At 58.8% G+C, this 27,963-nt stretch overlaps 8 protein-coding genes across 8 annotated transcripts; 5 read left to right on the top strand and 3 right to left on the bottom strand.

The window, feature by feature from the left end:
• Window positions 1-10: 10 nt before the first annotated feature.
• Window positions 11-2,878, top strand: PSEUBRA_004804 (uncharacterized protein; the record flags this gene model as incomplete). Its single annotated transcript, XM_016438293.1, has 1 exon — window positions 11-2,878. One exon carries the CDS (start codon window positions 11-13, stop codon window positions 2,876-2,878), a length of 2,868 nt encoding a protein of 955 aa, XP_016290770.1.
• A 125-nt stretch (window positions 2,879-3,003) lies between these two features.
• PSEUBRA_004803 (uncharacterized protein) lies at window positions 3,004-7,695 on the bottom strand (the record flags this gene model as incomplete). The annotated part of the gene is made up of 1 exon (XM_016438290.2): window positions 3,004-7,695. The coding sequence occupies one exon, from the start codon at window positions 7,693-7,695 to the stop codon at window positions 3,004-3,006; it is 4,692 nt and encodes a 1,563-aa protein (XP_016290769.2).
• A 2,616-nt stretch (window positions 7,696-10,311) lies between these two features.
• PSEUBRA_004802 (Zn(2)-C6 fungal-type DNA-binding domain protein) lies at window positions 10,312-12,906 on the top strand (the record flags this gene model as incomplete). The annotated part of the gene is made up of 1 exon (XM_016438299.1): window positions 10,312-12,906. One exon carries the CDS (start codon window positions 10,312-10,314, stop codon window positions 12,904-12,906), a length of 2,595 nt encoding a protein of 864 aa, XP_016290768.1.
• A 158-nt stretch (window positions 12,907-13,064) lies between these two features.
• PSEUBRA_004801 (Drug/metabolite transporter) lies at window positions 13,065-14,576 on the bottom strand (the record flags this gene model as incomplete). The annotated part of the gene is made up of 1 exon (XM_016438284.1): window positions 13,065-14,576. One exon carries the CDS (start codon window positions 14,574-14,576, stop codon window positions 13,065-13,067), a length of 1,512 nt encoding a protein of 503 aa, XP_016290767.1.
• Window positions 14,577-15,310: 734 nt separating this feature from the next.
• On the top strand, window positions 15,311-16,393 carry PSEUBRA_004800 (WD40 repeat; the record flags this gene model as incomplete). Its single annotated transcript, XM_016438311.1, has 1 exon — window positions 15,311-16,393. One exon carries the CDS (start codon window positions 15,311-15,313, stop codon window positions 16,391-16,393), a length of 1,083 nt encoding a protein of 360 aa, XP_016290766.1.
• A 2,638-nt stretch (window positions 16,394-19,031) lies between these two features.
• Window positions 19,032-23,969, top strand: PSEUBRA_004799 (Protein kinase domain protein; the record flags this gene model as incomplete). Its single annotated transcript, XM_016438304.2, has 1 exon — window positions 19,032-23,969. One exon carries the CDS (start codon window positions 19,032-19,034, stop codon window positions 23,967-23,969), a length of 4,938 nt encoding a protein of 1,645 aa, XP_016290765.2.
• Window positions 23,970-24,195: 226 nt separating this feature from the next.
• PSEUBRA_004798 (uncharacterized protein) lies at window positions 24,196-25,038 on the bottom strand (the record flags this gene model as incomplete). Its single annotated transcript, XM_016438281.1, has 1 exon — window positions 24,196-25,038. One exon carries the CDS (start codon window positions 25,036-25,038, stop codon window positions 24,196-24,198), a length of 843 nt encoding a protein of 280 aa, XP_016290764.1.
• A 1,346-nt stretch (window positions 25,039-26,384) lies between these two features.
• Window positions 26,385-27,941, top strand: PSEUBRA_004797 (YrdC-like domain protein; the record flags this gene model as incomplete). The annotated part of the gene is made up of 1 exon (XM_016438295.1): window positions 26,385-27,941. One exon carries the CDS (start codon window positions 26,385-26,387, stop codon window positions 27,939-27,941), a length of 1,557 nt encoding a protein of 518 aa, XP_016290763.1.
• Between the last annotated feature and the right edge of the window lie 22 nt (window positions 27,942-27,963).

The following is a 27,963-nucleotide window of genomic DNA, read 5'->3' as shown; positions in this document are numbered from 1 at the left end:
TGAGTTCACAATGTCGCCAGGATCATCATCCACCCCCGTTGCCCCAGGCTCGAGTTCCTCTCCCTCAGGTTCGAGCAAAAGGGATCGCATCAACACGGAAGAAGACCAATTGGCGCGAGCCCAAGACGACCGGAGCCAAAAGCGCACTCGAGTGCGTCAAGCATGCAACCGCTGCAAAGCTCGCAAGATCAAATGCGGTGACCTTCGACCCTGCAAGAACTGCACCAGTCTGGGCCTGGTCTGCCGAGACTGGCGCCCCGGGGAGGATCCGTACGACCAGCCTGCCTTTGCTCACCCTGCTGCCTCATCTTCGTCGACCCTCCCGAACGAGCTCGCGGACACTTGGCCATCTGCAGACTATCAATTCCGAGCGCAGGGCGGTGCTGCAAGGGATAGCTTCGATTCGCATCAGGGTCGCACCAGCCGATCAGTCGATCGAGACGGCAGGGCTGAACGATCCGGCTCGGCCATCCCGTGGCCCAACACGCCGTACGAAAGATCCAGTCATACCGTCGCTTGGCCTCCGAAGCCCGATCCGACACGTCACAGGTACCTCGCCTATCCTTATGACTCCATCTACCGCAACGAGTTCGGTCACCTCAAAGCTCTCTCTCTGTCTTCGGGACTCGGCACGCTCTCCTACCTTCACGAGTATCATAAATTAGCCAACGAGCAATTCCTCGATGCGCTGTGGCAAGTGCTCGAAGGGGAGAATCAGGATGGCGTCAACATGCAAATGTTTGCGCTCGAAAACGAGAGTTTCTCCCCTCATTCTCACGGCAGTCATATCAGCACGGGTCTTGGCGCACCAACAGGAGCATTCCCGGATTCCCTCGCTGCCGACTGGTCGTTGGGCGGCGCTCCGTCGCTCAATGTCCCTTTCACGTTCGACGCGGCCGCCGGTCCGACACCGGAACGGTTTCCATCGATGCAGATCCCCACCAAGCCCACCCTTTCCGTCGCCAGCAGCTCCTCCGCCGAGACATCTCCGGCAAATGCTGCTTCAGGATTGAGTGATGTACGTCGTGGCCGCTCTCTCAGCTCCACCCTCGCCTCCAGCACAACCAAAAAGGACGACAACGGCCTTCTCACGTCCAACCAAAACAAACCTGCCAAAACCTATCTGGAGGCAGGACCACCACCCGAAGACCTCTGGGCCTTCATGGGGTCCAAAATCCCGCAGCAACATCGACGCTCTCTCCTTCACACTTTCTTGTCCACCACCTACGTGCTCTGGCCAACTTTCATTCTCTCCGAGTTCCTTGCCACCCTCAAGGCCGAAAATGAAAGACAGAATCCCACCTTCGTCTGCCTTGTCATTGCTTGCTGTGCCGTAGCTGCTCGTCAGGAGGCGGGCAGCGTCAAAGGCGGTCTCGCAGCCGAATGGGGCCGAGACTTTGGCTTCTTCGAGCTCTACCTCGATATCCGCAGACTGGCTCCAAGAAACACGGACTGGGCCAGCCTCAACCACATTCAAGCTCTGTTCTACTTGTCTCACTACTGCTTCGGCGCCTCCGGTCCATTTGGAGTCACCAGAGCTCATTACCTTATGAATGGCTGCGTCTCAAAATGCTTCGACGTCGGCCTCCATCGATCCGCCGAAACCTATACGGACGCCTTCACACCTTCCGAAATCGAAGCTCGGCGCCGCACGGTCTGGGCTGTCTACTGTGGCGACAAGATCTCGGCTGCCTACGGACGTCCGGTCATGCTCCGTCTCTCTGACATGGATGTTCCCGAACTCGACGTCGACTCGGACGAGTACACTGAAAGATTGCCCGCTGCAACCTCTTTCGATCGCGCTTGCACGATGAGACCATGGCATCGAGCTGCTGTTCGCTTGTTCTGCGTCCTCGAACGTGTCATCGACAAGATCAATCTGCCCGCATGCAGTGCTTCGGCTGCTCTAGAGCGAGTCATGCGCAAGAAGCCTAAGCGACCTAGGCAATCCGAGAATCACGATGACAGCTGCATGGCCGATCATGAAGCCATCGGCTTTGATGAGGAGCTCGAGCTTGTGGACGACTTCCGCTTTGCCGATACTCCCACGCCCACGTCCGCACACGAGGACGACCCGATGTATCAAGCACACGTTGAGAGACTTCGTACCACAGCTGCCTTCATCAAGATTTTCATCTATAGACACCTCTTCGCCGCCGCGGCCAACTGCCATCTGTCGCGCCAGCCGCCTAGAATTGATTATCGCGACGAGATGGTCAAATGGTGTCGCGAACTGCTGCTCTCACAGCGCAAAATGATCCAGCGTGGCGACTACACTGACTTCGGCTCGGTCATGTCCTACCAGCTCAGTCAGACAGGCCGTGGTCTTATTCCCGCGATCTACATCAGCTCGCGACTCATGGACACATCCCAAGATCCCAACTCAAGTGCCATCATCAAGGAAGCGCAAGAGCTTCTTGTTCTGGCCTATGATCTGCTCCGACAGCTCTCCACTCGCTTCACAGCGTCGCATCGACAGCTACAGATCATGCAGTCCGCTTTCAAACGACTCGATCTCAGTCTCAAGCGGAGACATCACAAGGGCGGATCGTCGGCGGCACACGATGCTTCCTCGCATCAACACGGCGGCTCAGATCGAGCGGGCACGCACGGTACCGCAGCAGCCAGTTCGGAGAAGGAATTGACGAGCGGCCTGGATCTGATCGCCGGTGTCGCCGGTGCAGAGCTACTCGGCGGCGAAGGGCTGGGAGAGTCGACGGCAAGCAACGAGGAGGAGGACGAGTTCGAAGATGACCTCGACCGAGACAAGGGATGGATTTCTGATCTGCCCATCAACCAACCAGCGGAGAAGACCGCACCTCATCCAGTCAGCGCCTTTGTTGGATGGCCACCAGCACCTCCCTCAGGTCAGGAGTGATGTGATTCTTTCACGCCGATCTGCGGAATGCATCTTGGAGCGGGTGGACAAAGGAAGTGTTCCATTGAATCTTAGAATCGTTGCACAAAAATTGCTGTTCTGATCAATCCACGTTGCCCTTGACCTCATCTTCTGCCGCCAGCTGCCAATCCAGCCTTCAACCCGATGGTGTTCGGTGCCGGTACGACATTTCTCCGCGACTGAACCTCCTCATGAGCCTTCTGCAGACTCTGCTTGATCTCCTTGACCTGCCTTGCCTTGCCCGCTAACAGGCGCATTCTTGCCACCGCGCTCGCCGCGTTGAGAGCCTTGGCCCATCTGCGCTTCACCTCGTCCGACCTCTTCCGCGTGTCTCGGGAGTGATGCTGAAGGTTGAGGTCGAAGATGAGTCTACCGAGCTCCTTGTCTGAGCGAGCGAAGCCTTGCAGAAGCAGGCTGATGTACTGCTTCTGGTGGGTCAAGTCGGCTCGGAGGTCCATCTGGCGGTTGAGCTTGAGCTTGAGGTACTTGATCTGAAGGATGAGGCCCTTGCATTCGGCTTCGTGCATCTTGCGTGCTGCGACGAGCGAGTGCTCCTCCACGTAGGGCGGCGGTGCCATGGTTCGAGATCGCTCGAGATCGTCGAGCTTGGTCTTGATCCTGTCCACCTCTTGCGTCTTGGACTTGAGCTGGTCGACCAACGTCCTGACCTGAATCATGAACTCGGCACGCTCTCGGTCCTTGGCGTCGCCGTCGGAGGCCAGCTGACGTCGGGCTTGTTCGCGCTCGGCTCGCAGCGCTTCCAAATCGGCACCCTGTCGGTCTGCCTCGCGACGCAGCTTGCGCAGCTCCTGCTCGAACATGCCCACATCGTGGACGATCAAGTCGCGCTCGGCTCGGAGACGGTCACGATCGCCGGCGATCTTCTCGTAGGCCACCTTCTTGGAGCGCAAGGCTGCGTGCGCTGCCTCCATCTGCTCGATCTGCTCGTCCAGCTGCGCCTGGTGCTCGGCCAACGCCGTTCGCGAGGCAGCCAGGTCGGCAAGCACCTGTTCGTAGTTCTCGTTGGCCGTAGCAAATTTCTTGTGCAGGTCAGCACGTTGCGTGAGAAGGTCGTTGCGCTCGGCCTTGAGCATTTCGACCTCGGACTGAGCCGCATGGAAGCGATCGGCCAGCTGCTCGGCTTGGCTGTCGAGCTGTGCCTTTTCGCGGCGAGCGAGCGAGCCCTCGGGCTGCACCGCCCTCTCCATGTACTGGCGACCAAGGGCTTCAAGTCCGCCCATCTTCTGCTCCAGCTTGCGCTTGACCGCGTCGAGCTCGGCTTGAGTGCGCGACAGGCTGCCCTCGATCGAGTCCTTCTGCTGGCTAGCGGCGCGCGTCTCGGCGAGCTTGCTGCGTTGCTGAGCTCGCTCGCGCTGCAAGTCTTGCTGCAGCGAGGAGGCGGCTTCCTTGAAGCGATCGAGCTCGGCCAATACTTCCTGGTATTGGCGCTTCTCCGTGCTGCGGTCCTGCAGCTCTCGCTCCCGACGCTCGAGCTCCCTTTCGCGTTGCTGCAGCTTATCATTGTCGGCGGCCCACCGGCTCTTGAGCGCCTCGAGCTGAGCGTGTACATCGGCAAAGACTTTTTGTCGCTGGCTGACGCTCTTGTTGGGGCTTGCGGTGGACGTGTCTCCGCTGAGTCCGCCGAGCATGCGAAGCCGTTCGATCTCCGCTTCGAGCTCGGCGATGCGCTCGTGGGCCTGTTGGAGTCGTTCGGCTAGGGTGAGGTGCGCAACACCCGCCTCGTCGAGCTGCTGCAGCTTTGCATCGATCGAGGCGTTGGCCTCATCAAGCGCTCCTTCGAGATACGCGATCCTGTCGACGACATTGGCCGCGCCGAGACTCGACTCGTTGTACAGCCAAGAGGCTTCACTGAGCGGGCCTGGAGAGCGAGGCGTCTTGACAGCAGAGATGTTTCGCAGGCTCATGACCGATTTTGGCAGCGGCGAGGACCCGTGTGGCGTCCTTCCGGGCGTCACTGGCGAGATGGATGCAGCATCGCCCCTGTCATCGTTCTTGGACAAGTTGGCGAGGTTGGTGCCAACGCCCTTGCTGATCATCTCGCGGTACTGTTGGACTCGGTCTTCCAGCTCGGCTTTTTGTCGCTCGAGGAACCGAATTCTCTCGTCTTGCACCGAAGATGACGTCGACGACTTTGGATCGTTGGCTCTTGCTTCCAATTCTGCAATGTAGGCCTGTGCTTCGCGGAGTTCGTCCTTGACACTTTCGACCTGCATTGCCTGGCTGTTGTCGGCTGGTTCGGAGCTTGCACCCCTCGAGAGCTGCGCGTTGGCTGCGTTGAGACGGCGTTCCAAGCCACGGATACGAGCGGCATCGCTGCTGCCCTGGTCCTGGAGAGACTCAATCTCGGTCTGCAAGTTGCGAACTGTTTCGCTTTGCGACTCCAGCTCCTTTGCTAGGCTCGCTCTTTCAGCTTCCAGCTCTTGCATGCGAAGCGCCGCGCCGGCCTCGCCATCCTGTGTGACCGACCGAGAAGACGGTTCCGATTTCAGCAGCTCCGAAAGCTCGGCCTGCAGTGCGTGAACGCGCTCGAGAGCTTGGTCTCTCTCGGTCTCGATCTTGTCGAGGGTCTGGAAGGAAAATGCTTTCGCTTGCTGGACTTGCTCTTCCATTTGAGCTCGTTCTCGCTGCAGACGCGCCTCGAGCTCCTCGAGGTCTTCCTCTCTGTCCTTGAGTAAGTTTTGCAGCTCGCTGATCTCGTCTCGCAGTTCTTGCTCCTGTCCCTCGTTGGTCTGCGGCACGTCTTGTGAAGCCTTGAGCGAAACGAGCTCCCGTTCTTTGTCGTCCAGAAGGTCAGCAAGCTCTTGCGCCTCTTTGTCGAGAGCCTCGGCCCGCTGACGTTCATCCTGCAACTGTTGATGGACAGCATCGAGCTCAGCAGAAGAGGCTCCACTGGATAAGCCAGCCTCCAGTCTGTCGAGCTTCTGAAGCAGCTGGTCACGCTCGCGTTTGAGCTCTTCGTTCTCGGCGTCGAGCCGCGCATTGAGCTTGCTCTGATAGAGTGCGAGCTTGGCTGCATCGACGCGCGGCCTTGCCACTGAGTTTGCTTCAGTACCAGCGTCGGCTGCGCCGAGACCGGGAAAAGAGGTGTTGGCTCGCAGACCCATAGCACCGTGCTTGGACCCATTCGGAGCGAGAGCGAGGTCGTTGGACGAGGCTTCTGAGTACGTCGTGGTCGAGCCGACAGCGCTGGCTACGTCATCATCTTTGGCGGGTTCTACTGCTTCTGGTCCTGCGCGAAGAGGACTCTCGGCGGCTAGGCTGGAAGCGGCACTTGAGTTCGAGACACCAAAGAGGGCGCCGCGTCGGAGCAGCTCAGCAACCCCCCCTTTGGGCAGAGGCGTGCGCCCTGCTGCGAATGTGTTGGCCTTGCCAAGGCGGTCCATTCTGCGTCGAGGCGTCGGGTCGGTGGATGTGGCCGGTGAGCCATCCTCCGTGGTTCTCGCATCACCTTCGGAGAGGGAGCCTGGGGTCCTGTGCAGCTGTGCTTGCGCTTTGAGACGCTCGATGGCTTCGAGATGCGCGTCGGAAGATCGACCGGAGCGCGAACGGGTCTTTTCGGTTGCTTTCACGCTGTTGAGAAGATACTGCTTCATTCTGGCGCGCTCTTCGGAAGCAGAAGCATGCTTGGGCGTAACAAGGTCGGATTGAAGCGGTCGATTCGGTGTGCTGGTTGCCGATTCCGGAGTTGACCTCGCGATGATGACCTGACGCGCGAGACGAGCTGCCGCTGGACTAGAATAGGCAGTGGCGGTGTACTCGGTCTCTGCTACCGATTCCGCACGGGTAGCGGCGGTGCCAGCGGGCTGCGATGAGGCCAAGGTGCGGGTATCTGCCTCTGTGTGAGCCTGGGTCTCGTCGTCATCTACAGCCGACTCGTCATTCTGAACCAGTTGCCGGCGCTGTGCGCGACGCTGCCTCCAGTCAATACCATCGCCATTACCGCCAGTCGAGCTCTGACTCAAGGCAGGAGACGCATTCCGTGATGAAGAAGCAGCTGGGGGAGCATCGTAGACCACAAAGTCGCGGCCATCTTGCTGATGCTGCTGCTGATTCACTTGAGCCTCGTGCAACTCTGGCGAGGGAGCTTCAGATACGCGTTCAGGGTCGGATGCATCCTCCGGCGCGATGGACGACTCGGTGAGGTCGTCAAGCAAGGCTGAAGCAGAGCGCGTGGAATGAGCAGCTCTGGAAGTCGACGTCTTTGTCGTCTCATCGTATCGATGTGTGGCGGTGCTCTCGGCGGTAGAAGGATGCAGTGGACGAGCGGTCATGACGGTGCGCGACCTTGATCCAACCGTAGATGCTGCACCAACCGTGCGTTGTGGGGTGGATGTGAGCGGCGGCGAGGTGCTTCTGATGTGGGTGTATGGATCCGGAAACTGCACTGAATGCGGCGAGTCGGACACGCTGGAGGCCGACGACGAGGATGACATCGCTTTGACGGGCGTGTCCTGTACGGCATTGCTGCTGGGGTGTTGTCGCGCATTCTGAATGGCAGCAGCCAAAGTCACGGGCTGCTTACTGGCGTGCGGTGTAGCGAGGTGAGTCTGCTTAGCGGGGGAGGTGAACGACACGTCCGAGGTGTCTGACGGCCTCGAGAAGGATGAGTTGTGTCGATTGGTTGCACCCAGCGGGGTCCTTGTTGTTGTGAGGGAAGCGCTGATATCGCGGGTATCGCCCCCAGGCATGGAAAGATCGAACTCGGACTGCGTTTCCATCAGATCCTGAGCGATCTGACGCTCGAGTCGAGCTGGTGTTCCAAAGTGAAGATCCATCGTCGTTGACTACCCAAGCAGACTACCAGGTAGGAGGCGGAGATGAGCCTTTGACGACGTTGGTCTAGGTATTGCAGACACGTTGCGATGATGGAGACCAGCGAGGAAAACGCAAAGGATGGTATTGCTGACGGCAGGTTCACAAACCTCACACAACGATGTGCGCTTCTGCAGACAGGAAAGAGCAACACACACATAATTGACCCTCGCAGCTTGGCAGCAGAGACGCGATTTCGCGACCAGGTCACGTTGGCGAAAACAACATCAGACACAGCTACCCGCCATCGGGCACACCACAGATCGGGGTGGCTTTTAAAACAAGTTTGTGGGATAGAGGGATCTCACACCTTGAGCTCCAAAAGTGTTGGTTCCGCGGGAGAGGCCAAAGGCGGGGACGGGGACGCGACCCGCTGTCGTCGTCGGGTTTCCGCTTTGCTCGACTCGTTGCCGATCCCACGTCCGCACAACTGCGAACGTGTTCGAGTTGGACAAGCTGTAGCTCACCGTCGAATCCGGATCAAAGTCATCCGGCAGCAATTTGCTTCCTGAATGTCAGGTTGGTTAGATATGAACGTGCCACGCTTCAACGATGCTCGGCTCTCTGAGAAGACGCTGCACGGAAAAAGAGTTCACATCGAGGGCTTGTTGCGGTGGCTATGCGCAAGACGCTGACATTGAGCCACGGCATGGCAGTAGCCGGCGGGCAGATCAGGAGTGGGCCGATCGCCTCGACGGCATGTGCTCGTGCTTGCTCGCGTGGCCGTGTCATCAGCCAAAGGAGAGGCATGGGCATGGATGGTGGAGCGGCTCCATCGTGCGGACAATCGAGAGTTGATCACCGAGAGCGCGGACGGATCTCCGCGAACTCTTTGCTGGATGATTATCTCTTGTTGATCAACGCCAAGCTGAATGCACGTTGCGGATCGGAGGGCAGCCCGAATGCTGCGCTGTTGCGGAACGATCCGTCATTGCTCGCGAGAACGAGGTCGCACAGGTCCGGTCCGCTCACATGCACAGATGCTTGGAGGCTGGTCGGAGACAGGGACAAGGAAGTGGGTTCCATCACCGCAGCGGTCGGGTACGTCTAAGCGAGCGAAAGAGAGGATTGGTACAAGCCGAGCCGTCGTCGGAAATCCGTACTGACCAGTCTCGCAGCTTGTTCCCTCTAAAGAAGCAGACGGACTTTGAAAACAAAACAAAAAATTGACTGACTCTGGCGCCGTCTGGTCGAGACCGGACCATCGGCGGATCCACCGAACAGCCGTCCGTCAGCATTCTGTACGAGCACAGAACTGACACTGGTACGAAGTCTAGGCGGATCGCTTGACAGTGAGTTTGGAATCAGCCCTGCCCAAAGCACCAACGCAGGAACCGAGCGGCGTAAATGCCCGTCTCATGCACTAGTTTCACGGAAGAGTTAATGCCCAACGGGATCATGCTAGGCTTTCTGCACAGCATCACGCAACATCACAGCTTCAGCCCTGTTGCCATGGCTCCCAAGTGGTGATGGTGAATGAATGTCCGCGAGCCTGGCAGAGCCGAGAGGTGATGATCTGGTGCTGTACCGGAAGAGCGGCGGGCGCCGAAACTTGATGGCGATCAACAGGGAGAGAAGATGCCACTGACAGCGGCTACATGGTTCCTAGATTCCCGAATAGCCCTGCACCTAACTTATCCGAGCCCGTTCGCACACTGACATCAAAGTGAGACACGATCCCTGTTCTTCTCTCGCCTCCTCACATGGGCTCGACAAGGACCGCTCGTCCACGGGAAGCAACACCGGGCACGAGTGCTCTGATTCGCATCTTGCCTCGCAGATGCATCCTCTCTTCAGTGTTGCATTGTTGCATCCTCGACACAGGCCGGTCCCCCCATTTAGCCGACAAGATAGTTTCCAACTATCCATTGTCCGACCATCCATTGTCCAACCACGCCCGTGCTTGGCCAATCCTTTGCGCGCTCATATACCGGCCACTCTGAGCAGCGCTACCATTGCTGCTTTTCCCCCATCCTTTCTTCAGTTCCTCATCTCCCCGTCTTCGCTTTCCTTTGCGTCCTTCCTGACCACGCACCCTCTCATCCCTCTTCGATCGGATCCGCCCCACCCAAATTCGCGCCCCGACGAGGCATTTGGAGACCCTTGCTGCAGCACTGGACGAATTTCGATTGCGCTCAGCGACGCTTTCCCGAGAAAAAAAGGGCGCCAAACTGACTTCGGAAGCTGCCGATTCGTGTCCTCTTTTCACCATCTGCGCACTGCTCTCGTGACCCTCTTCTGGTCAAAACCTTCCTTTCGGAAGAGGCCGATCGAGGTGCTCTCACCCTGACCACCACCACCTTCGCAGAGCTGACTGGCTCGTCCCTTCTCGTGAGGTCACATCCTCGGACCCCTTCCCACGGTAGCCATTTCCAGTTCGGGCCAGGTGCGATCGATTCTCGGCTTCTGCGACAACACTTACAGTAATCTCTGTGCCTTCTTCGATGGTCGATTACGCCGCTTCATAAAACATGAGTGCAGGCAACGGAGCGTTTCCTCCCCACCACGATCCTCGCTCTGGCTTTCACCCCGCCATGTCAGCAATGCATGCACACCATCACTCAGCACCCTTCGCACAGATGCCTGCGGATCCCACTGCTTTCTACGCATCTTCGCATGCCTCAGCCTCATCGTCTTCGCTGGTCGACCAGTTGAGCGATCACGAGTCGTATTCCAGCTCCTTTGAGCCATCCAGAGACGGCAGCTTCAGCGGTGCCTCGTCAGGTCGATCCGGTCCAGGTCCCTCCTCTTCCTCTCAGGGCTTCCTCTGTCCCAACTGCGGCAAGACGTTCGCGCGCGATGATCTGCTACGACGCCACCTCGCAAGAGAGGCAAGAGCCCTCGCTCAGCCCTCGTTCGATCGACAAAAGAGCTGCTACGAGTGCGCCAGGTCCAAGGCAAGATGCGATCTCGAGGTTCCCACCTGCGGTCGATGCCGTGCCCGAGGAAAGCAGTGCCAATACGCTCCTAGGTCTGGAAATCCCAATGTTCGAAAAGCACGCAACACGGTCGCCACGCCCGGAATGGACACTCAGATGCAGGGCATGACGCCCCAGATGGCCACTCCCATGGCCTCCACCCTGCCTGATCAACACTGGTCCATGGCCAACCCTGGCTTCCACATGGCTCCCAACGTCTTCATGGCTCCCAACCCAGGCTACGTCAAGAGGGAAGGCGAGCCCGACTACGACAGTCAGAGCGAGGGGGAGGCCCAGTCGTGGCACGATCCAGGCTCGTCCGCCTCTGGGTCCGCCTTTGGCTCTCCTCGATCGCAACACAGCACAGCAGAGCACCCCGACTCTGCACCTCCCAACCTGACCCACTTTTCCATCTCAGGCCACCCGTTCCCCAGCAACACTCCTCTCCCTCGCACCGATTCGCCCCACTCCTTCAACGATCTCGAATCGGACGCTGCTCCGGGACCACAACGCATGCCGTCGCGCAAGTCGAGCGGATTCTCGCGCACCAACACCGGACCCATCGTCACCAACATGAATCGTTCCGGCATGGCTTTCGCCAATGAAGAGGGCGAAGAGACGCCCATCGTGCGTCTCAGTCAACATCAGCTCACGCATGCCGACTCTGACCCCTCGAGGATGCTCATCAACGACCATTTCCTTGCGGCACCGCAGCATCGTCACAGAGCTACCAGCCTTCCCGAAGCGCTCGAAGAAACGCTTCCGGACAATGTGCAGACACCATGGAACGAGCGGTCCATGGCAGGTCAGCCCTCACGGCAGCTTCCGCACAACTCGATGGCGGCAGCGAATGCCATGATGCCCCCGCCGAGACCTCCGACATTGATCACCTCCAACCTCAACAACCGCAATGCATGGCCCTACCCTTCTCCCATCCGTTCCGGTCTATATCAACCGGGTCTCGATCTTTCCGGCTGGCTGGCAGAGCCAGTGGTCCCGTCTCCACTGTATCGCATGGGTCCCAGCTTGCATTCGGCCATCAGCGGCAACTTTGCTGCCATCTCGCATTCGCCTGTCGTCGACACACCCATCTCGGCCAAGTTCGCAGCCTCTCTCGCCCAGACCATGGGCCTCTCGATCAATCCTGGTTTCCTCCCTGCTTTCCAGGAGCATCCCGCAACCGCCGGCCCAAGCCACTCCTCCACCCATCCGCTGAGCCGATCCCTGTCAGATGCCACCACTCCGCCTAGGTCGCGATACGACTGCGATGGTCAGCCCGTCCTGCCTGCACCCCAGTTGCCCAGCGCAAAGCAATGGTGGATCCAGCCAGACCAGAACGGCGAGGTCGCTGCCTCGATTGCTCAGGGTAGTGCCGCCCACTTTGTTTCTTATCCGGCCTTGATGGTGCTCACCGATCCGACCTCGCCCATCCCGCCCTTCATCCACCGCAAGTGGCTCCAGGAGAATCGCGCCCGCGTTCCCGAGTCCCTTGCTAGCGCTCGTTCCATCCTCGCCGGCTACTACGTTCGTTTGCCGGCCAGCCAAGGCTTTGTCTGGCGACTCATCTCGGAACAGATCAGGTCGATCCTTCATTCCGAGGCAGAGCTCAAGAAACCTGACTCTGATCCCGTCGCTGTCTTTGGTGCTGTTGCATCGCTGTGGATGTACCTGGTGCTGATCGTCTTTACCGACGAGTCGGCCATCACGGATCATGTCGATGCGGGTCTGCTCGACCACGCGCTCTCGGTACTATCGAGTCTGTCCCAGTCGCTTCTCGCCCACACTGTGGAAGCGTGCAACGCGGCTTCGGGCACGATGACCCCGAGTCTCGCCACGTTTGGATGGATCGAGACCATGATCCGCACGCTCTTTGCCTCCTACTCGCTGCTGGTGCTGCAGCGATTCCGCGAAAACGGAGGCGATGCACGAGAGCGTCTAGCAGGCTGTTCACTCATCCTCGACATTCCTCTCCCGGCTGGCGCTGGCGAGTTCGAGGCCGACAACGAGGCTGACTGGCTGCAAGCCCACCATGCAAACCAAAACGTCCTCACCGAGGCCGCCGCCCCCTTTGTCCGCCCCACGTTGCGCCAGCTCGTGCAGTTCCGCAAGGACACCTTCGCAGCCGAGTCACAAAGCTCCCAAGCTGAGGCCAAACTGCGCGACCTCCCGTGGGCCGCTACCCTCTTTGACAACCAGGACGAGTTCACCAATGTTGTTCTCTCGGTCGCCTTTGCTCTCGATGATACCCGTGTTTAATCCAACACCAGCTCGATTGGACTATGCCCTTGTTCTCAGTCTCGTACAGTATCATGTAGTTCTATCTATTTCTGTCTTTGTAAGAATGCAAGTTCCAAAGGAGGGCGTCTCGCCCTTCTCCTAATCAAGGAGCATCGAAATGCGCGTTGTGATTGCGATCATGACTTGCCAGCGGCGACCCAGCCCGCCGAAATAAGAATGACGACCATGCCCACCGCGCTCAGTGGCTGGATAGGCGTATGCAAGAAGACCAGCTGGTACAGCGAGGCGTAGACAATCTGAAGGTAGGTCACCGAAACAGCGCGCCCTGCTTTCTCTCGCTGCAGACCCATAGCGAGCAGGATCTGTGCTGCGAGGCCGAAGATACCCACGCAAACCAGCAGGGCGATCCACTTGGGCTGCGTCGGTAGCACAAACTCGGTGCCCGTAACCCACATGAGGATGGCACTGACAATGGTCGAGTAGAGCGAAAAGTAGGCGACGCTGTGGGTTGCAGATGCGCGTCGACCGATGGCGCGAATGGTGATGTAGGCTCCGGCACCACCGCACACTCCGAGCAACGAGAGACCTACAGCGACGAGACGCTGCTTCTCCGTAACGCCGTCGATGGTTACAACGCCGTTGGGGCCGTCGAGCGGCATCGTGCTGTCGGTGCGCCTGAGCAGCTCCACCGAGGTCAAGTTGTGCACGAGATGCTTGACCACACTCGAAGACACCTGCACCGTAGCATTGACAGCATCGACACTTGTTGTATTCGAGACTCCGAAAGCGAGCGGCTGGTCGAGGTCCGAATCAGCCGCCTTTCGACCAAAGATGAACGCGGGTCGCGCGATGAGCACCACACCGGCTAGACTCACGATGCCGCCCGCCACTTCACGCAGCGTAAAAGGCTCGCGAAGCACGATATACCCCAGCAGCCCCGTCGCCAAAGGTCCGAGGAACGTGATCACCGTCGCATCCGCCAGCGACAGATACTGCAACGAGTAGTACAGCCCAAAGAGCCCGAAGAACCCCACAAACCCTCGGAGCGCCAGGAGCTTCCTCACCTCTTTGGGCCCCAAAAACGGATTCTCGACGCCAGAGACGAGCATGAACCCCACGCATCCGATCCACGTGATGGACATGCGGATGAAGATGATCTCGAGCGCCGTCACCCGCGGGCTCTCTTCTGGAGGCAGCAGGTTGATCAGCTTGAAGAAAAAGTTCATGGTGGAGAAGAAGAGCTGGGCGAGACCGAGCAGCAGGATGCCCTCATTGCGCTTGATAAAGCCTTTGAACTTGGATGCGTTCTTCTTCACACGGTAGTTCTTGGGTCGTAACGGCTTCGACGGGTCCGTTTGGGATGGGAAGGGCAGCTCGTTGATGCCGTCCTCTTCGAACGAGGAGCCGCGCTCGATGTCGCGCGAGGTCGGGCGTGCGTCTTTGCGGGCGTGGGGAGGGGAGATGGTGGGTGTCTCGTCGAGAAGCCGCGCTGTTTCGGGGACGGCATCTTGGTCCTCAGAGGTCCGGATGGAGTTGGAGAGCTTGCGTGGTCTCGCGCCTGTCGGTCTGGATTTGTACGTTGATGATTGGGCTGTGTCGGCGTCATCGAATTGTTGCGAGGGTAGCTGGGGTGTGAGGAGCGGACTCCTTTCGTAGCTCGGCCGTGGTGATATCGATGGTCTCTGCATGCTGAGCGTCTCAGGCTGCAGTTGATGGTTGATGTGATGGCTGGCGGAAGAGAGGATGAAGATAGGATGAGGCCGTTGAAGAAGTTGCTGTAGTCACAGTTACACAGATCGGTTAGCGGCGCAGCACCCTGTCCTGTCAGTGTGGGGGGCTCAGCTTCAAAAATTCGCGCGGAGAATATCGCTCGATGCCGATACCACCGGTGTAGAATGCCGGCTCTGGAGTCGGCTATGCAAGCATAACAACCTTGCATTTGAGCGACTTGGGAGTCTTCGGTCTTGCCTGACACTCACACGAAAGGACATCATCTAATGGGGTCATGCTGTACGTGATGGAAAGGTCCAAGAGAGTTCAGAAGCCGGGTCACTGAGGAGCGACGTCAGCGAGGCGAGTCAGGCAGACCCTGACAGGGTCTCAATTAGCGCCAAGGTGTTAGACCTTGACTCTCATAAAAAAAAATAAGACACGGCCGAGAGGCGTTGCACGTCCGCAGAGACGCGTTTTGAAAGTGTCTGTGCTCACAAGAGATGGACGATGCGCTGGAAGCTTCAACTCTTCTCAGCTCGAAACCATCACACTCGTCATCGTCATCCACCCGTCACCGCTCTCGATACCCTTCACACATCTACCGACTACAACGACGACACAGCAAAACACAGACTCGCCGCCAGGTCGCATAGCATCGTTCGGTCACACGACTCTGCCCAACAATCAGCACACACCCGCATCGCTCAGAATGACTACCGTCACCTCGTCTTCTGCGGGGCTCTCGCTCTCCGCAGAGCGACCCAAGAACATCGAAACACAGCATGAAGACATGATCCACGATGCGCAGCTCGACTTCTACGGTAAGCGCCTCGCCACCTGCTCTTCGGATCGCAGCGTCAAGGTGTTTGATATCGTCAACGGCACCCCTTCCACCAATGCAGAGACCCTTCACGGTCACCAGGGTCCAGTCTGGCAGGTCGCCTGGGCGCATCCCACCTTTGGCGACATTCTTGCCAGCTGCTCTTATGATGGAAAGGTGATCATTTGGAAGGACAACGGACCCAGTGCGGGCAGCGCTGCTTCGGCGCCGTACGGCTCGCAATCCGCATACGGAGCTCCCGCATCTTCAGCAGGTGGCTGGACCAAGATCAAGGAGCACACCTTGCACACCGCATCCGTCAACTCGATCTCGTGGGCTCCTCACGAGCTCGGCTCGATCCTTGCCTGCGCCTCGTCCGATGGCAACGTCTCGGTCCTCACTTTCAACAACGACGGCACTTGGGCTGTCGATCTGGTAGCGGCGCACCCTGTTGGCTGCAACGCTGTGTCGTGGGCTCCAGCTGTGATCCCAGGCTCGCTCATTTCGGCGCAATCCACCGGACCCAACGCAGCTGCGTCCAACGGTGAGGCCAAGCTGGTGAAGCGCTTCGCCTCGGCTGGCTGCGACAACACGGTCAAGATCTGGCAGTTCAGCGAAGAGGCCAACCGCTTTGTCGAGGCAGAATCGCTGCAGGGTCACTCGGACTGGGTGCGCGATGTCGCCTTTGCTCCCAACGTCGGCCTCCCCCGCAGCTACCTCGCGACCGCTTCGCAGGACCGCACAGTGTTGATCTGGACCCAGGATTCGCCCACCGCAGCTTGGTCAAAGACCGCCTTGAATCCGTCGTCGGGCGCTGCTGCTGGCGGCAACAAGTTCCCGGACACGGTTTGGAGGGTAAGCTGGAGCGTCAGCGGCAACGTGCTGGCGGTGAGCTGCGGCGATGGCAAGATCACGCTGTGGAAGGAGAACCTCAAGGGGGCTTGGGAGTGTGTTAGCGAGATGGACTCGTAATTGTTCTCCACCAGGAAGGTAGGCGTCTCCAGGATCCGCGCCTTTGCGACGACCGCAGCTCGAGGCGCTTCTGTAATGCAACCCATCTGCCATTTTCGATCAACGACAAGAACGATAGGAACTTCATGACAATCCGTTGAGATGCGAGGAACATATCGCGATGCGGACTAAGCATCGACCTTGCTAGTTTCTATAAGGCATCGTCGGAGCCGGGCCGGAGAATGTGAGCTGACGCTACAGTGGTGTCGTCGGTCAACGCCGGTGATGCTTGTGGGACGCGATGTGGACGACCGGAAGGACAGCCCATTTGCCCATGCAGGGGGATGCGAGAGCGATCCATTGTTTCGGGATGGACGGGTGTGGAAGATGTGGATATGTGGGCTGATTGGGGGCGCAGCATCGGTTCTTCATCTGGGTTTGAGATTCGAGATGTTTGATGAGCTCAATCGGAAGGTTTAGTCGGATCGAAGCTGCACTCACTTCATCAAGCCTCGCACCGGATGAAGAACCCGCCTCGAACCGGTCTACAGTAGGCAGCAACGTGACATCGTTGGACTTGTCCCACGCTGTATCCAAGCAAGGCTGTGCATGCCTCATCTAGCCGATCGAACGCAGTTCGCTGACTCTACTCGACGGGCCAGCCGAACCGAACAACGCCCCACAGACCGCATGAGCTCACCTCATGTCGGTCGATAAGTAAGTATGAAGATGCCGAGCCTAGTAGCATTCTTGGTGGCAACGCGGACATGAAATGGAACTCAGATGGAGCGCCAAGAGGAGAGGGTGGCTATGCAGCTGGGTGTAGAGATGGCGAGCTCATGTCAAAGTTAGGCGGACAGCAGACTGGAACAAGCTTTCAGCTAATGCGGGGTTGCGTTGTTTGAGGCTGGCTGCGCGGCTGTGATTCGGCAAATGTCTGGGTGTTGGTGGCGAAGAAGAAGGCACGGGGCTTCGAGGAAAAGCGGAGCGAGCAACGGATCTCAGTCAGACCAGATACCCTTCCTTGCTTTCTTGCTTCCCACGCCGAAAAGCATCCTTCAGAGCAAGCGACCAACGGGCTAGTGGGCCAAGCAGCAAGCCACAAGAGTGGCGGGCGTGGGAGAAAGAGTGAGAGAGCCGAAGGAATATGGGTCGGGTCTGTAGCTTGTTACCCGGTCTTGAGGGGGTTGTCTAAAGGCTGCAACCGATGTTCATCCGCGCGCTTCCCACTGCGCGAAACCCCTGTATCCAAAAAGGACACCAAAAAATCAGGAAAAGGAAAATTCCACACTGTGTTTGGAGCGTGAGCGCGTCGGTCAAGAAGGGTCTTGGGTTGTCTGAGTGTTGGTTTGCTGCTTGCTAGCCTCGCTTCGCCCAGCTTGCTCCACCTGAACAACCGTGTAGGACTGCAGGCCAGCAACAAGCAGCACACCACTCAGTCAGACATGCATGTGCAGCAGCGGCCATTCCGAAGCCAGCTGCCGCTAAAAAAACAAAGATCCAGGTTACAGCTTCTGGCTTCATCTCGGTTAGTGGCCGCCTCCTCACTCCCTCCCTCTCCTTAGACTCACGCTTTCTTTCTCACTCAGACCGCTTTACTACAACGGCACGGCTTCTGAAGCGAGAAAGAGGGTTCGGCCCTAACCTTGTGTCGCTTCAGCTTATCACCGTTGGTCCACCCTTGGCCTCTCATTGTGCGGGCAGCTCAGCGCGACACCATCACCATCACCATCACCGACATCTTCTTCCACATCGTCGCGACCATCGCTGTTCCGGGAGTAGCGTCTCAATAGATTCCAGCAGCAACACCATCAAAGGACCATCCTCGCATTGCTCATCGCCCTCCTGCATTATCCCTCAGTCCTCACTCGTCCCGACAGCTCGAACTACTCGATACAGGCAGCCTCTGTTGACGTTCCTCAACTCCACCTGACACAGCATACACGACTAGGTGATCAAAAGCGAGTGCTTCCCACCGAACACAGACCGCTTCGCATCCATACCCAAGTCGACGCTTGATCCGCAGTCGTGCTTCGGTTTGGCCGCCTGACCATCTTTGGATTAGTCGACCACGGTTCCTGCAGCCAATCAGTACCTGAACGGTCACGCCGAGCTTAAGCTCGAGTCAATCGATTGCTGGCTCGCATACAGTACAATCCTGAGCTTGTTCTCGCGCTGGCCGACCAAATTTCCCACGCTTTCTCAACACTGGATATGCTCAGCAACGGCGCCAAAACCAGTCTGCACCCTTGATGCTTTCCAATTTGCGATCCTCAACAAGCTCGATCGGCCACAGTGGCGTTCATCACATCTCAGGCCGCTTCTTCAGCCACTACTGCGTGCCTGCTCGGGAATAAGCGCTCCGCCACTTCATCTTAGAGCGAATCTCGAGCAACGACACCTTTGCATCCTTGTGGAGTAAGTCACCGTCCCCTTGCCACCGGATCCTACAAACTCAACCTTTGGTCCGCTCTCCTCACAGAGACTAATTCAACTTGATCCTTCGCTCCACTCCCATGCCCGCGGATGTCCCCCTCTGCTCGCTGCGGTGCCAACAGACCCACCAACCCCCCTCTTGCAGGCATGGACACGATCTGAGCTCTTCTCTGCACCAGCTCGTCGACCAAACCGCTCCAGTCTCTCGCTTGTCGTCCCGACCATGGCTGCGGCAACAGCTACCCTCTTGCCCACAGCCGCTCCGGACCTCGTCAATATGGACCAACGATTGCCTCCCATCACCTCCTCGTCGGCGGACGCCAATGCCGCCGCCGCCGCCAAGTCACTCCGCTCGCAGAGGTCTGCTCCCTCGCCCTCCACCCCAACATCCGCCTTTCGACTTCGCGCAACCCAAGATTCGCCTTCCATCCCACATCGTCGTATCTACAACATTGACGATGATGCAAACTCGAGCCCGTCTCGATCCGCTGCTGCGCCCATCACACCGTCCCAATCTGCCAATGCTTCGCCTACCAAAACACCCACTCGTCTAGCTGCTCCTCCGCTTCCCGCGAGTCCCGGCTCGCCGACTCGCCCATTGGCTCACAAGTCTTCAGCAGAGCGTCGAAGCAAGGCCACCCGCAATCAGCACCTCACCAATCTCGAAGCCGCATCGCTTTCCACACCCGAGCTTCACCTCGCTTCGGATCCCATGCTCGATACCGAAGAACCCTCCTTCTTGCGCAAGCTCGTTCGAGGCACTCGAACACAGTCGAACGATGCCATATCCGGTGCAGGGAGAAAAGCACAAACCAAAGCCAAGTCTCGCTCGATCAACGCCTCGCCACGAGCTGGTGCACCATCGTTGCCTGCTTACGCCAGCTTCGGAGCCGCAATGAGCGTCGTCGACTCTCAGAAAGATCAGCTTGCGTACCGCGCCGCTCTCGAGGGGCAACGTTCCCGTAAACACAGCACCGCCACCTTGCGAAGTGCCGACGTAGAGACCGGATCGCCGTCATGGGCACACAAGAATCTCAGCACCGACACGCTAGCACCCACAAAGGGCTACAGCACGCCTCCTTCTCCTACCAAAGCCGGTTCAAAATCTTCTGCGGATACACCACTTGCACGCACTCAGAACGACACGGAGCCCGCCCCGAGGCCCAGATACGACAGCAGCGCGTTGGTGCCACGATCTTCTACCGACGTTTCGAGCCGGACAAGCGCTGATACCGCCGGTTCCGGCGCCACTCTCGTTGCCGAGACCAGCTTCACCATGCTTTCTGACGTATCATTCGGGATGTCTGACCTCGCAGCACCTCAGGCCGCGCTCGATAGCATCCGCAAAGCTCGTTCCTTCATGATTCGTGAGCTCACCCGTCTCACCGAAGAAGAGCGTGGACTCGATCGGCAGCGCATCTCAGCACTCATGTCGCAGGAAAAGCCCGAAGCTCAGGAACCGAGCATCGAGGCGTCACGCTTTTGGAGCGCTATCGCCGACGGAGTGCTTCTGTGTCTGCTGGCGAACCGCTTGAGGCCAGGCAGCGTCGATCGCATCGATCGCAGAGACATGGAATGGGTCAGGGCCGACAATATTTCCAGGTTCTTGAGAGCAGCGCGCGATCAGCTTGGCCTGCGTTCCAAGGACCTCTTCCAAAGCTTCGATCTTACCGACGGCACCGTGGAGGGTCTGCTTCGCGTCGTTCACACCCTGCAAGCCACAGAAAAGAAGATCAAGCGCAACTCCAAGGTGGCGAGCGCTCGTGCCAATGTCATCAAGATCGAGCCGAGGACCACTTCGATGACGCCGCCGTCCACTCCACGCGCCCACGACCGTAGGATGCTCGCGGCCGGCAATGGCGACCTGGACCGTCTTCACAACAGCTCGGAGCTGTCGCTCAACGAAGACACCCCGAGAAGGGCCATGATGACCATCCAGGAAAACAGACAAGAAGCGGAACGCATCCTCATGGGCAAGGCCGATTCTGCACGCCTCGAATCCTCGTCCGCCGACTACAAGCGTCGCTCAGCCGAGCTCGGCTATCCGAGGGCGAAAGGCTCGTCTATCACCTTCGCCGACTCGGTCAAGCAGAACAGCTATCACGGCGGCGAGGAGGGTCGAATGCCATACCGCGACCGCAAACTGAGCGAGTCGGCCATCAGCCTCACGGGTGTCGTCGAGGAGCCTGAGGATGGCGTCGTGGCCAACGGAGACTCGATCTCCATGTCCACTGCAGGGTCCTTCTCAAGCACTCACTCGGCATCGATGGAGCGAATTCAGGGCAGGAGAGGTAGCAGCGAGTCGGAGAAATCCACCAAGGGCTTTGCTATGAAGGCGCCGCCGCTCTTGCGCAGCACGTCTCAGAAGCGTATCAGTCAGGAGCTGGCGCTCGGTCAGCTTCCGAGGGCTGTCATCGGTTCCACCGAAAATCTCGACGACTACATCTTTGCCTCGGGCAGTCCCACCCGGCATGCTCCGACAAGGCGTCACAGCGCACGCCTCTATCCGGGGCCCTCGCTGCTCAACCCATCGCGCGAGTCTCTTCTCAACCTTGCATCTCCGTCCAACGTGGAGCCCGAGACAACGCCTCGAGTCCCCTTTCCCCGCGGGGCCAACGATTCTCCAGGCGCTCGCAGGATGGCGCGTCATCTCTCCATGAACGGTGCAGGTACCGAAAGCTTTGCGCAGGCTTCCGGTTCTGCACCGGGCTCCAACAACAACAACGGTGGCAGCAGCTCGCCCAAGATGGCTACTCGGCCTCAGTTCCGGCACATGCGGTACTCGTCCGAAATGCACCTTCCCCTGATGCATCGACCGCTGTCGACGAGCGGACGCTCTCCAGATCCCTCCGTCGATGAGCGTTCCTACATCTCGACATCGCGCAGCCGTTTCGAATCCGAGATGGGGTCCATCTACAACAACACGCTCGGAAGTCAAGCCACAGACGACTTTGGATCCGCACCGACTCGCGGCGGTCGTGGTGCTATCCACCCTAGCAGGAGGCTGGTCGTTGTAGAGGAAGGCAAGCCTGACATGGTCCTTCACGTCGGGAATTGCATCGGCAAAGGTCAGTTCGGCTCTGTCTACAAAGCCATGAACATCAACACGGGAGCGATCCTGGCTGTCAAGCGGATCAAGCTGGATGGACGCACCGATGCCGAAGTCGATGACTTGATGGGCGAGGTCGATCTCATGAAACGACTCGTCCACCCAAGCGTGGTCAAGTACGAAGGCTTCATGCGCGATGCCGAGTTTGCCAACATCGTCCTGGAGTATGTCGAGAACGGCTCGCTTCAGAACACGATCAAATCGTTTGGCAATCTGCCGGAGAGACTCGTCGCCAGCTACGTCGCCAAGATGCTCGAGGGCCTCTACTATCTTCACGAGCTCGGCGTCGTCCACTGCGACCTGAAAGCGGCCAACATCTTGACCACCAAGAACGGCAATGTCAAGCTTTCGGATTTTGGTGTCTCGCTCAACTTGGTCGCTGTCCAAAAGGCGAAGAAGAACGACGCGATCGGCACCCCCAATTGGATGGCACCCGAAGTCATCGAGCTCAAAGGCGTCACGACCGCTGCCGACATCTGGTCTCTGGGTTGCGTCATCATCGAGCTGCTGACCGGCAAGCCTCCCTACTGGGACATGCTGGCCATGTCAGCCATGTTCAGGATCGTTGAGGACGACTGCCCGCCCATCCCGGAGACATTCTCGGAGGACCTCCGCGATATGCTCAAGCAATGCTTCAACAAGGATCCCACCAAGCGCCCGACCGCCGAGACGCTCTTCGAGCACAAATGGATGCAGCAGATCTGGACAAATAGCAAGGAGCTGCGACCGCAGGATAGCGTTCCTTTCCTGCGTCGCATCAGCGTCGGTGCTCGTCGCTTGGACCCTCGCATGTTCGACGAGGGCAACAAAGCTGTGCAGCCTTCGATCGAGAGGTCGACATCTTCGCCACCTCCTGCCATGCAGCGACCGGGCCTTGACGGCCTGCGCGCCAACACCTCTCCTGCGGGCGCTGCAGCCATCGTCGTTACTGAGGCGACGAACGACAGCTCCCTTGCAGCCTCTTCGCCCACCGCCGAGATGTCCTCGCTGCCGGGCCTTGACACTTCATTGTCAACGCCCCTACCCGTCAGCCCGACCACGCTGACGCCCACCGGCGAGACCTCCCTCTTCGATCTGGGTCTCATCACGGACGAGGAAGGAAAGGCCCACGCCTTCGTCAAGAGCACTTTCAGCAAGGCGGTGGTGTGCAAGATCTGCCGCGAGCCGGTCAAGAAGCACGCCGTGCTGTGCGAAGAGTGCGGTCTCGTGTGTCATGCGAGGTGCGCCGTCCACGCTCCTTCGCCATGCGACCTGCGTGCCCAGCTGTTGCTGTTTCAGCAGCGCGGCTCGCAGGACCATGCCAGCCCCATGTCGTCGGCCGTCCATCTGGGCCCGGTATCGCCAGCGCTCAGCAGTTCTGCCTCCAATGTCGCGGCTCCGATCCACTTCCGATTCCCCTTTGGGATGAAGCGTCAGTCGAAATCGCCAACGGTGGAGTCGCCGCCGGCTCTCGGGCTTGCCATGGCTCCCAGTTCCGACGCTGAGGCGCCGAACGCACCGCCATCGCCGCCAAGTCGGCAGGGCGCGCTCGGGAGCAAGCCGCCTCGCGACCAGACTGCGGTGCGCAAGCGTCGCATCTCGCTGATTCCGAGTCGACAGCGCTCTCCGTCGCCGCCTTCATCCCCAGCGCTGCTGGAGGCGACCGAGGCGTTGCGAAGTCCCTACGGCACTAGCGCTGGTCACGGCGTAAGGAGGCACAGCTCGATGAGCTACGGCAGTATCAGTGGTGCGAGCAGCATCTCGAGCACCGGCGGCGCGGTTCTCGTCGGCCATCCCTCTAGCTCGCGAGGCTCGTCGGCGCATCACCCATCGCTCGCATCCGCAGGTGTCACTGTGCCCGTTTCACCCGCCGAACCGCCTACGCTGGCGGATCGCGCCCGGCGCCGCATCAGCTCGGGTGTTGTCTACGGCACGCCCGCAAAGACGCCTCTGGCGAGTAAAAAGACAGCCAAGGGTCTTTCTGCAGGTCAGGCCACGCCTACCCCACAGTCGGCAATGGACCGTAAAAAGTCCCGTCGCGTATCGGCCAAGGCCGACTGCACGATCATGTAACTTTCCCCTTTGACTCGTGACGATCTTGATGACTTCACTCGTGCTCGAGAAGAACATTCACGCAACCCTCGTAGCCATCGCATTCGCCTACTGCTTCGTCTTCCTCATCTTATACCACGTCCCTCCATGTCCTCATGCATTCACACGAGAAAATATCACGCGTTTCACGTTCCTCGAGCCGGGAACAATGTGTCCTGTAAGTGTGGTATACATTGCGTTGCAAAGGCTAGTGATTCCAGTCCCTTTGGGCATATGATGACTGGTAGGGCTGAATATGGGTCTGGGAGGCGAAGGGGTCGGTTGTCGATGGTTGACGTTGCAGGTACTGCTGTTGATCCCATCCCTGCTGCTCTTCCCTCCTCCATGCGCCATCCTGGCTAACCCCATGCCCATACCCCGGGTGGTTGTTGTAGTACTGCGTACCCCTGCGCGTACTCGCATAGGCTTTCTGCTCATCCTCCAGCACGGGATCCCTCGGCAACGGACGCGATTCCATCTTCAACCCGGGCACCAGGCGCGCCATGTACCCACTCCCGGGAGCCTTCGCACCGTAGTTGTCGCTGATATCGTCCTCCTCCACCCTCTGCCTCCGCTCTTTTTTACGACGATACATCATTCCGCCGACCAAAAGGATCACGAGGAGTAGAAAAACGCCGAGGACGATACCGATGATTTCCGGCACGGTGTTTTTGCCCTTGCCGCGATTGGAGGATTTTTTGCTCGTAGAGAGGCAGGTGGTGTTGCCCGTCGGACTGGCAAGGATGAGTCCCTGGGCTGTGGCGAGGGATGTGATGTTGGAACGAATCTGGTCGGTGAGTACGAAGAGCGCTGTGCTGTTCGATGGCAAATCGACCGCATCCCATAGGACGGACGTGTCACCTCGATCCATACGACGACGAAGGACGAGTTTGTTGGTCGAAGAATCGCGCCCTTCCAACGTCCAGTTGCCGCGCGCGGCGACGGTGATGTTGGCCGGAGAACAGGTGTATAGTGTGGGTAAGGTGAGGGTTGCTGCGAGCGCCAAGGGCGTCAGGGTCAGGCTGAGGAGGAGTGCGAGGGTGAGACGCATGATGAGGGTAGGATTGCGAAGGGTGATGTTTAAGTGAGAGGCACTGCGCCAGGAACGGTGGTATATGAGGTCACTGAGCGAAGTGATGGTGAGGTGAAGAGGGATGCTGATAGTAGTGCGCAGAGAGGTGCGTCGTGATGATGGTGGGATGAGAGTGAGGGTGGGATAATGAGTAACTTTGGCGTTGGCTGTGGGAAAGAAAGGTGAAGGACTTGGCAAGGAAGGGACACGGGTCTCCGTGACAAGCTGTGGTTTCGCGGTGGCGGAGATGGAAGTAGGAGAGCGCCGACCCGTTGGCACAATGGAAGCCCTCGGGATGGCCGCTCTCGTCGGCCGCTCCGAATCACGTTCCTTTGGTCGGACCATTCCGCTGCCACAGCCTCGCACACCTCGGATCAACGCGCTGGTGTGACACACCCTCTTCCGCTCTCGCGGCACATCCATGGTCGAAAGCAGCCAGCGCCATTGACCGGCGGGAGGCGTGTGTTTTGAGAAGCCGACCCGAGGCGCAGGGAACGACAATAGCCAGCGAGACGCGTTTCTGGTTCTCGCTTTGCATGAAAAGCCAAGGCTCTCGGGCCGAGTGTGGCTCTTGCCGAGTGTTACACAGCGCTCCCTTCTCGCTCCAAAAAAAAACGTGGCACCGACAGCAAGCATCTGCACAACCATCTGCAGGACCGCGGAATGCCGATCTCCTCCTCTTCGGTCAGCTGTGCAGCCCGCACCGACTCGCAGGAAAGAACAATGGCATTCGGGAACACTTCCAAGCGCAGCTGCATCTGGCGTGCATGATTCAACCAACAAACTGGGCTGCTGGACAAGTGCGTGGATACAAAGCCCCCACGCGCGTCGTACACGATAGAATGTCACGCCGACTGCCGACGCTCCATAGTCATGCGCAATGCTTCGGTGACGTCGGTCTATGGCGACCACATCAGTGTACCACAGCGAGTCGACAGATGCAGGCAATCGTACCAGGACGAGGAGCAAGGTGATGTTCAGATCCGAGCCGGATCGGGCAGCTGGGCTCGCCCCGATCAAACCAAGATTAGACTCAAACCTTCGAACTTTTTTTTGGCCGCTGCAGCTCCACATCTTTGAGAAGCTTGTCCTCGTTCGACATGAAGGGTGTGCACTCACCTTTGCTCCTCGATTGTCACCTTCGATCTGCTCGTCTCTCCTAGTCTCAGCAGCGAAACGATCAGGAAGAGCATCACACGACGCTACCGAGGCGCTTACCGTTGATGCGAGGCGCTGCATCGTCTCTCAGCAGCCTTCTTCGAACATCGCTACATCACACACGCACCTCGGCCACTCGGTTTCCATCCCTTCAAACACTAGCCGCCATGTCATCCGCCGATACGAGCGCAGAGCTGGGCTATCCTGATCGCACCTTTCGCACCCAACTTCTTCCATGCGAAGCACATTCCACTGTCACCTTTCAGGAAGCGGGTCCATCACGCTACGCCGCCAACGCCGAACCATTCTCGAGAGCCAGACCCGTCATCCCGTCTCCCGTCACACGCAACAGCCTCGATGTAGCTGCTGCACACCTTCGGTCCGGTCAGCTTGTCTCTTTCCCCTCCGAGACCGTCTACGGTCTTGGCGCCAACGCTCTTTCGCAAGCCGCCGCCGCCAAGATCTACGCCGCCAAAAAGCGACCCGCCGACAACCCGCTCATTGTGCATGTCTCGGATCTTGAGATGCTCGACACGCTCCTGCCAGAGGCATACACGATGAGCGAGGCGTACCACCAGCTCATCAAGGCGTTTTGGCCAGGTGCATTGACGCTGCTGTTCCCCGTCGCAGCTGACAAGCCGGCGGTGCCAAAGGTGGTGACATGCGGTCATCCAAGTGTAGCAGTGAGGATGCCATCACATCCAATAGCAAGGGCGCTGATCGCGACAGCCGGTCTGCCAATGGCCGGTCCCAGTGCAAATGCGTCGGGAAGACCCTCACCGACAACAGCGGCTCATGTGATGCGTGACCTTGGTGGACAGCTCGATGCCGACTCCAACTCGAGCTCCAACGACGAGCCGCGGGGCAGGCTCAAGTACATCCTCGATGGAGGCGCGTGCCAGGTCGGCGTCGAGAGCACCGTGATCGATGGCATCACGGCAGAGCATGAGATCCGAGTGCTCCGACCAGGCGGAGTCACTATCGAGCAAATCGCCGATGTGCTGGACACGGCGGGATTGACCGGCAAAGTCAAGCTCAGAGTCTACGGAAAGGACATGGAACGCAGTGCGGAACAGGAGAGCAATCCGACCACGCCTGGCATGAAGTACAGACACTACAGCCCTACAGCTCGTGTCGTTATGCTGCTGCCTGCTCAGCTGTTTGCGAGGGCTGTAGAGGCTTCCAACAGTAGCAATGTGGGCGCGACGGCATCAGTCTTGGAAGAGGCTTCGACTGCGGCCAAGGTCGTACATTCGCTCATCAATGGCGATACCGCAGCACCAACAGCACCGCAGACATTTGCCAACATCGTACGCGATCAGATTCCCAATCACCTTGCCAACTCTGCTTCCAACGACTCGATACGACACGTCGGCCTCATGATGTCCTCCGACTCGGACCTCGCCCGTCTCATCCGCTCCTCATCCACCTCCATCTCCTCGCCCACCGACACCATCCACCCACATCTTCTCGCCCCGCTCACACTGTCCGGCCTCCCCAACGTGCTCGTCCACCCCTTCGACCTCGGGCCAAGCGCGCAAGCCTCGATCTACGCACAACGCATGTTCGACGGCCTTCGCACGCTCGACGAAGGCCCGCTCCACGGCGGAGCCACCCAGTGCGAGCTCATCTTTGTCGAGGCCCTTGATGACGCCGGGGTGGGTCTGGCCGTGATGAACAGGCTGAAGAAGGCCGCGTCTGAGACGGTCGTGCTCGATTGCTAGACTCAATATACCCTCCTCGTAG

The sequence above is a fragment of the Kalmanozyma brasiliensis genome (genome assembly GCF_000497045.1).
Source record: "Kalmanozyma brasiliensis GHG001 unplaced genomic scaffold PSEUBRA_SCAF4, whole genome shotgun sequence".
NCBI classification, from domain to species: Eukaryota; Fungi; Basidiomycota; class Ustilaginomycetes; order Ustilaginales; genus Kalmanozyma; species Kalmanozyma brasiliensis.
The sequence above is the reverse complement of the archived record's forward strand: the minus strand, read 5'-3'. Positions and strand labels throughout refer to the sequence as shown.